At 44.8% G+C, this 9,248-nt stretch overlaps 1 protein-coding gene across 3 annotated transcripts in view; it reads left to right on the top strand.

Moving 5' to 3' along the window:
* The first annotated feature begins 1,284 nt into the window (after positions 1-1,284).
* The window catches only part of LARS2 (leucyl-tRNA synthetase 2, mitochondrial), a 152,789-nt gene continuing 144,825 nt past the window's right edge, over positions 1,285-9,248 (top strand). The window contains exons 1-2 of one of the 3 annotated variants that reach the window (XM_025989262.2): positions 1,285-1,463; positions 6,200-6,453. In XM_025989262.2, the coding sequence (XP_025845047.2) occupies positions 6,220-6,453 (234 nt within the window). In that variant the 5' untranslated portion in view covers positions 1,285-1,463; positions 6,200-6,219. Of the gene's footprint in view, positions 2,091-5,354; positions 6,454-9,248 lie in introns of all 3 variants that reach the window. The other 2 variants (XM_072721092.1, XM_072721091.1) reach the window with 2 other exon arrangements.

Here is a 9,248-nt window from a genome sequence, read left to right as displayed (position 1 = left end):
ATTCCCTTCACAGGGCTATAAAATCACAGAATATGATGGAAGAAGATCCTGAACCATCATTAAGGACCCAGAGGTCACAAGACCTACCCAAGGCCAGCAGGCAGTTGTAGGTAAGCTAGGATGCGAATCCTTTTTTTTTAATAATAAATTTATTTTTTATTGGTGTTCAATTTGCCAACATACAGAATAACACCCAGTGCTCATCCCATCAAGTGCCCCCCCTCAGTGCCCGTCACCCATTCACCCCCACCCCCCGCCCTCCTCCCCTTCCACTACCCCTAGTTCGTTTCCCAGAGTTAGGAGTTTCTCATGTTCTGTCTCCCTTTCTGATATTTCCCACACATTTCTTTTCCCTTCCCTTATATTCACTTTCACTATTATTCATATTCCCCAAATGAATGAGACCATATAATGTTTGTCCTTCTCCAATTGACTCATTTCACTCAGCATAATACCATCCAGTTCCCTCCACGTCGAAGCAAATGGTGGGTATTTGTCGTTTCTAATGGCTGAGGAATATTCCATTGTATACATAAACCACATCTTTATCCATTCATCTTTCGATGGACACCGAGGCTCCTTCCACAGTTTAGCTATTGTGGACATTGCTGCTATAAACATCGGGGTGCAGGTGTCCCACGTTTCATTGCATCTGTATCTTTGGGGTAAATCCCCAACAGTGCAATTGCTGGGTCGTAGGGCAGGTCTATTTTTAACTCTTTGAGGAACCTCCACACAGTTTTCCAGAGTGGCTGCACCAGTTCACATTCCCACCAACAGTGTAAGAGGGTTCCCTTTTCTCCGTAGGATGCGATCCTGACATCAAGACACTCCCAGTGCTCTTTACGGCACCTGCCATCTAGTTTATTCCCGGGCCACCAAACTGGTGTCTTTCACTTGTCTGCAGCAATTGGAATAATCGGACCCGCAAGTATATGGTTTCGGTGACGTCAGAAACCCGGTAGTGGGGCAGCCCGGGTGGCCCAGCGGTTTAGCGCCGCCTTCAGCCCAGGGCCTGATCCTGGAGTCCCGGGATCGAGTCCCGCATCGGGCTCCCTGCATGGAGCCTGCTTCTCCCTCTGCCTGTGTCTTTGCCTCTCTCTCTCTCTCTATGTCTATCATGAATAAATAAAAATGTTTTTTAAATATAAAAAATAAAAGAAAAAAAAAAAGAAAAGAAAGACACCCGGCAGAGGACTGGGCCGAAGGGCGGGGCTTGCGGCCGGGAGGCGGGGCCCGGGAACGGGGGCGGGGCCCAGGGCCGCCGCGCAGACGCCCCGCCCCACAGGCTGCCGGGCGTCCGCCTCCCGGGCCCCGCCCCGCCTGTCTGTGTCTGCGCCGGCCGCTACCGATAAAGTTGTTGTTCTGCCAACATGGCGGCGCCCACAGTGACTGTCCGGGCCGTGTTCCCCTAAAAGTGGAAACAGAGGCGTGAGGAGCCGCAGGCCAGGGCCTGTGAGCAGGTAAACCCCGGCTCAAGGCTCAGAGGGACGAGGGACTTCTGGAGGGGAGGCCTCTGCCCCCGCATCTGGAGGCTCCGACTTGCCGAGGGCAGGAAGGGGGGGCGCGGGCTGGGTTAGGTGGCCCCGGAGCCGGGCGGTTTCCGACCTAGGAAGTCCCTGAGCCCGGGTCTTCGACTCCTGCAGCCACGGGCCCTGAGGATAGCTCCGGACTCTCCGTCCCCAGGAGAATGCGCCTGGTCACGTAGTTGTGTGCTTAAGTTCCCCTGCCCTAGTTCATCCCCGGATCTTTGCTTCCCTGGGCCGGGGGTCGGACCGTCCAGGGCATCTCCGTGCCCCGAGGTCATTGCCGCCGCGTAGGAAGGCTCGGGAATCCTCAGATGACGCGGGGCCACCTCCTCATCTTCCAAAGACGACCCACGGTTCCCGACTGGAAATCATTGTATGAGGCACCACAGGGGATTTAGTCCTTGCAAAAGCCAAACTCTGTATTTTTTTGTCACAAAATCTGTTTTCTTTAAGATGCACCTTCCCCGGCCCCTTCTTGCACATTTTCTGGTGGGCGCACGCAAATGCCCTCTCGTTCTTCTTCCGTGTGTTCAGTTTCTTCGTCTGTCTCCTGCTCCTCCGGTAGGTTTCTCGGCCCGTATAGGATTGTCATTTCTGTCCTGTTCTTAGGCCTGTCCCGTCCTGACCACGAGCTGCTGCCTCCATCGTTATCAGAAAGCTTAACCTTAAGCCCCAAGAGAAGGTGAGATCAGGACTACTCTGAAGTGCAGTAGTGAGGATTGATGCTTTGGAAGGATGTGGGAGAAAAGACCGGATTCCAAGCATCTAGGCAGGAAAGTGGATGAGACAGAGATAAGGAAGAAAAGGGCCGAGTTGATCCTAAATACAAGACCTGAGCCACACCTTTCACATCGATGGAATGGGCATAATTCTCTAATAAAACGGCTGCATCTGTTGCCAGGAAGAGGCTGGGCCCTGAGGGGCTTTGGTGGTGGAGTGGCCAAGATCAGGGCCTGAAAAGCAAAGAAAGGGAACAGCGCTGAGCATCAGGAAGTTCCTGTCAAGGCAAATTGAACAAGCCTTTTAGAATTTCTAAAAGAAAGTGGGTTTTATTCAACGCCAAGTTAGGACAGCTGCTGGGGTACAGAATCTTCACAAAGAAGACAGTGCTCCTGTGAAGGAACATTTGGTGTGGGGTTATATAAGCTCCAGGGAAGGAACATTTGGTGTAGGGTTGTATACATTTTTTTTTTTTTTTACATAAAAAGTTGCAAATCATTAGACAAAGGATGTTTCAGAAAGTTGCAGACCTTAGTTTATGCTTCTAGTATATGCCGGACTGTATGACTTTAATCTTACGGGAACCAGGGAGGTTTTCCCATTTTTAAAAATCTTTATGTTTGGAATGCTCCTTTTTGTATTGTTTCATAAACGAAGCAGATATACAACGTGTGCTGACACAGAAAGAGAGCCCATACTTTGCCAAATCATTTTGACCCTGGTAAGTGTGTTAAACTGTAGCTTCCCTGGGAGCCCAGGAGCAGGGCCACAAACATTAAAGTTGAAAATTTTTCTTTATTTTATCAGTATGATACTATTTGCTGTGTCCCCCTGAGTCTTGAGGATCCCCTAACTTTGGGCGTGAATTTTTCTTGAAGATTCTTGACATGTTACCACATTGCTCCCCAGAGAGGTGGAATCCTTTTATATTCTCACCAGCAGTGTGTAAACATGCCCATTTTCCTTTTTTTTTTTTTTTTTAAAGATTTTATTTATTAGTCATAGACACAGAGAGAGAGAGGCAGAGACACAGGCAGAGGGAGAAGCAGGCTCCACACAGGGAGCCCGATGTGGGACTCGATCCCAGAACTCCAGGATCATACCCCAGGCTGCAGGCGGCGCCAAACCGCTGCGCCACCAGGGCTGCCCCCCCATTTTTCACTTAACGGGTTTTTGCTGATCTGTCAAGCAAAATATTTCATTGTTGTTTTAATTTGCATTTTTTGATCAGTTCTAAAGTTGATGTTTTTCATATGTTTCTTAGACATTTGTATTTCTCTTTCCATTTTTCCTTTGCCCATTTTTAAAATTGGATTTTTAACGTTTCTCTCTCTCTTTTTTTTCTTTTTAAAGATTTTATTTATTTATTCATGGAGAGAGAGACTGAGAGAGAGACAGGGAGATGAGGCAGAGGGAGAAGCAGGCCCCATGCAGGGAGCCTGACATGGGACTCGATCCTGGGACTCCAGGATCATGCCCTGGGCTGAAGGCAGGTGCTAAACCGCTTGAGCCACCCAGGCATCCCCAACGTTTCTCTTTTCATATGTTTCTTTTCATATGTCTCTTTTTCAACGTTTCTCTGTTCATAAGTTTCTTTATAGGGTAGGATAATCTTTTGTTATTGCAGTTTTGGCAAAGATTTTGTCTCAGCCTATTGCTTACTTCCTCATTTTGTTCATGGTGTTTTGTTATACTGACACATCTTCAGAGTCAAATTTATTAATGGTTTGTGAACTCCTCCATTGCTTTATGCTCAGGACAGAACATCCTGCACCTTGGAAAAATATATTAAATACTCATATTTTTGTCTTGTTTTATGATACTTAAAAAAATTCTTTAATCTGCATGGGATTTACACTGGCTTATGGTTTGAGATGAGGGTCTAATTTAAATTTTTTCCCGTTCATTAAATAATATATCACTTTCTAATCTACTTGTGCTTTTTTCTTTATGAACTTTAAGTTCTTTAAATGCCCAGATCAGTTTCATCTATACCACTGGTTTATGTAAAGGAGAGGTTGTCAGTGAGCCATGTATTATGTAAGCATATTTAGAAAGCTTATTCTCATTAGATAGTGTTGTATGTGTTGTTTACAATTAGTATATAATATGAGGACGTTACAGAGACATTTAGAATTTTCAGTGAAAGAGTGACCTCCCTTCATATTGCTCATATTGGTGATCTGTCTGCACTCTGGGTTTTCATTTGTCACAATGGCCAACAAGCAATGAAAGCAAAAACTTGTGAGACTGTGGCTCAGATTAATTTGTATTTTTATAGTTTTTTGTGTCCCATTGTTTCTGTTGGGGAGAATAGTCCCGAACCCTCTCCTATGTGTTCTTAGGGAATGAAGTCCAGGAGAGAAATGGCAGGCATCTCTCTGTGCTCCTTGCTAATTGGGCAGTCTTTGGCTTGTAAAAATAGGAAAATGCTGACTTAGCCAGGGAACCATGAAATCCATGACTCCCGTGGATAGGTCTAATTATGTAGAAACCCAACCCTTAAAAATAAACACAATTGCCTCAAGTGTACAAAGTGTCTATATATCAGGTTGGTCATATGGACTTGCTGTTATTCAACCATTTCTATATAGTTAACCCTGATATCTATAGTCACATCTACACACTTTAGAATAGCCTAGCCCAGTGGATATGGAGGTTTTCAGGTTTTTTGTGTTTTTTTTTTTTTTTTTTTTTTTGTCTTTCTGTTTCCACCCCCAAAGAGGCAAAAGGTGTTAAATACAGTGAGACTTGGTATATCAAGATCTTTGGCAGACCATCTTGTAAAATGCCAACACTGTGATGCCATTTTATGTGGGTGTGAAACCCACTTGTGTAAGCCTATGTAAACTCTTTTGGCAACATCCGTGACCCAGGAACTGTGTGAAAACAGGCCAAACACTAGTAGCTATGGAAAAATTTTTGGGAGAATCAAACAATTAACACCAGCTTAAAGTGCACGTTCTTCCTTTAGTTCTCTCTTGGTTTTATATCTGTTTTTTTACTGTAGCACTTCTCACGTGGTCTTGTATAAGAAGGCAGAAAGATTAGGCTATTTAGTTATAAGTCTTAAATATTTGATGACATGTCCCCTCAACCTTTTAGACAAACATGAAACTGCTTCCACGAGGTCATTTTTGGAATTCACCTTTGGAGAAAGGCAGTGAAACATTCAAGTTGAGTCTTGAATGGCTGCTGGATGTCCTGGTGGACCCCAACCTGTGGGTTGTATTCTAAAAACACCATGACACTCACCACTATTATACATGTATATTTATTTGTTTGTATTCTTACTTGCTTTTCTTTACTAATGTATAAGTACCACAAAAGAAGAGACTTTATGTTCTCTGCTGTATCTCCACTGCCTAGAACAGTTTGTGGACCTAGTGGCACTCAATACATATTTGGTGAATAATGAATGAAGAACTAAATGAATAAGCAGTCTTCTAAATAATAGTTATTTCTTGGCTCAGCTTATGAGTACACGGAACTTACAATATGTATGAAAAATGCAAGTAATTTCTCCAAGTCTCTGCACCTCTGGAAGGCAACATCTGAGCCCCAGGCCAAGCCAACTTGTGGTTGGAGCTCCTCTGAAGCCTGGATGATGGGATGAGAAGTGTGCTGGACAGACCCTGGCCTGGTCTTCAGGAAAGGGAGAGTGGGAGCCTGTGGCAGGGGCTGGCCCAGCTGCAGTCTCCATTTGCTCCTGTAGGAGTTTTGTATCTTTGGCATCTGGGAACACTGACTGCCTTTATATTTTCCATTAAAAAGTTTGTGTTTTGTTCCGTTGAAGTTCTCCTATGTTATTTTCAAGAAAGGAAGTCATCAAAAAGATAAGAGAGCACGTGCATGTTCAGGGGACACCAGACTATGTGGAACAGGAGGACAAACTAGTGAGAGGGTTCTCTGGGCAGCTCCTAAGTGTGCTCTCTGCTCTCTTTATCAAGGCCTTCCACCTTTCTGCACAATGGCTTCTGCCTGCCGGAGACTGGGTTTTTACATCTCTTTTCTGAAAAACCAGCTAGATGGTGGACCAGCTATCATCAGTGTTGGAAGGAGAGTGATTCCGGGATGTGCCAGAGGTATTTACAGTGCCACGGGAGAGTGGACGAAGGAGTACACGCTGCAGACAAGAAAGGATGTCGAGAAATGGTGGCATCAACGAATCAAAGAACAGGCCTCCAAAATTTCTGAAGCTGATGTGAGTATTCTGAGGGATTTTGAGAGGGTAGAAAAGAGGGGCTAAGGACTTGGACTCCGGGGCCCTATTGCCCAAGGTCAATTAAGTTATTAAGTGAGTGACCTTGAACCAAGTGGTGGAATCTGTGCTTCAGTTTTCTTATCTCCTATAGACTGTGCTAATAATAGTACCCACCTGCTGCCTCGGATGCTTGTGAGTGATTGGATGAGATCAGACAAAGACAGTGCTTAGGGTTTCAGCGTGGTGCATATCCACAGGATCCATGCAGACAGTGCCACACTGGGCATGCTGGAGCTGCATTTACTGGAGAGACTCATCAGGGCTGGAGCCGTAGCAGGGGTTGGGTCCTTCATGGTGCATTGCGTGGTCGGACAGCGCACCGGGATCAGGCAGGGTCAGACGTGAAGCTCCAGGAGTGGCACCTGGACATCTCACCTGTGGAGCTTTTAATATTCTGCATATTTTGAGAAGTGCCTGCCTCTCCTCTGGCTATAGACCGTGATCTCCAACCTGGTTTTGCCATCTCAGCGTCAAGATTTGGGACGTGCCAGCCCTTCCCTGGTGTGATCTGGGGCTGGGATCCAGGCTTACAGTGGCAGCTGTGTGAGTTAATGAGTCCTTGACCTCTGCTCTGGATGCATTGGTATTCCCCTTGAATAATTATCTTAAGTATTTTGTTGTACTCCGTTTCCGTGAGGTGCCATATTGGAGCAGGGCTCCTTCTCTAGGAGTCCAGCCTGTCAGGGATAGTCTTGGGTATGGTAACCCTTACCTTTTGATATTGGTCAAATTAACAAATGGGAGATGTCATGTGTTACATGAAATGTTGACTCTGATCAGAGCCAAGCACTATAAGATGGTTTACTCTCAAGTTCTGACCATCCTTTTGTAATAGTTACCAAATAATATAGACTTTCTACATTTAACATAACATTAAAGAGATTCAGCCAGAGGCAAGCAGTTGAGTAAATATAACTGCACGAGACTGCTTTTCCCTAGACTTGCCTTTTCCCATCTCCTGATTCTCGTTCTTTTCAGACTCCTGCCTTCTAGGAGATTGATCACTGTGCAGAGTGCTGAGGGCAGTTATTTGTGTTAAAGTGAAGAGGATGGTTTTGGGAATTGGTTAGAAAGAAAATCTGGTATTGAGAGAGGTATAGTGGATAACAAGTGGAATGATAAAAAGGAAGGTTTGAATAGGATGCATGATTGTACATTGAAAGCCTGACGTCTGCCTCAGCAGGACATGAAAAGCCTTCACGTCAACACAACCAGACTCATATAACTAAACGTATTTTGGAAACAAACTAGGGAGCAGTTGAATTCTGAACAAGGAGAGTGAAATTAGCATTTCTTTTTGTCTTTTTTCTTCTTAGTTTAGATTATAATTTAGTGGCTGCCACACATTTTAAAGTTGTAGCTTACTGATTTTTGTGGGATTTCATTCTTAAGTAGTTGTTTTTGTTTTTTTCTCTTAAATTAAATGGATCACAGGGCGCCTGGTAGGTGGTTCAGTCATAACTGAGCCTCTGGTGCTTGGCTTTGGCTCAGGTCATGATCTCAGGGTCATGGGATGATGCCCTGCCTCAGGCTCTACGCTCAGTGTGGAGTCTGCTTGGGATTCTCTCCCTCTTCCACTGTCCCTGCCCCCTGTTCGCGCACATGTGCATGTACTCTCTAAATAAATAAATAAAATCTTTTAAAAAAATTAAATGGATCAAAATAAACTGTGTATAAATAATTGGAGAAGTAGCTAGAAGGATGTGGAGAGTGATCTGCTGGTGGCACCCCCTCTGGGTCTGCACTGGGGAATGATAAGGTGGAGAGGGGGCGATATGCCCAGTCTGGGGCCAGGCCAGTACTATGGGCTTGGCCTCAAGACCTCAGCCTGATTGTGGCACCTCTTTGATCCTCAGATTTCTTTGCATTGTTTATCTCACAGAATTGTTTTGAGAACCAAGTGAGAAAATGTGGCTGAACACATTTTACTCGCTGAAATGTTACATAAATCAAAGATACAAGAGGATAAAAATGTGTTGTATCTTTGTGAGGGACTATGAATACAAGTGGATGTCAGTGGATTTCGAAGCATTTAGAATGGACCTCACTCTGCTAGTAGAGATATTTAAAATCCATCCAGGGACAGCCCCGGTGGCTCAGCGGTTTAGTGCCATCTTCAGCCCGGGTTGTGATCCTAGAGACCTGGGATCGAGTCCCATGCCAGGCTCCATGTGTGGAGCCTGCTTCTCCCTCTGCCTGTGTCTCTGCCTCTCTCTCTCTGTGTGTGTCTCTCATGAGTGAATAAATGAAATCTTTAAAAAAAAAAAAAAAAGCCTATATTACCTTTATAAATAAATAAATAAATAAATAAATCCATCCAGATGAATTTCTAGGAGTTGAATGTCCTGCTGTTATCATTATGAAAAGAAGTTCCATTTAATGAGCATTTTACAGTATGTCAGGTCCTATCTTTCTATTACCTCATTTAACCCTGAAATAACCCTGGGGAATTTTTGAGAGATGAGAAAACAGAGTCTCAGTGGGAGGTTTGGTAATTTATTGGGATACCTGCCTACCACCTTTTGTTGCCTCACCGTTGATTTACAGTTTCTGAGCCCAGAAAGGCAAAGGAATTTGCCCAGTGTTTCACAGTAACAATGCTAGGGCCAGAGCTGGGACTCTGGGCTCCTTCTCTCTGCCCGCTCCAGCCTCCGCCACAGCTCTGGGACATGATCTACAAAGAGGCAAAAGTTATCTTTTCTCCTGACATCAGAAGCTGGCAAAAATAATAGGTC

Source organism: Vulpes vulpes, chromosome 9 (assembly GCF_048418805.1).
Source record: "Vulpes vulpes isolate BD-2025 chromosome 9, VulVul3, whole genome shotgun sequence".
Lineage (NCBI taxonomy): Eukaryota > Metazoa > Chordata > Mammalia > Carnivora > Canidae > Vulpes > Vulpes vulpes.
The sequence above is the reverse complement of the archived record's forward strand: the minus strand, read 5'-3'. Positions and strand labels throughout refer to the sequence as shown.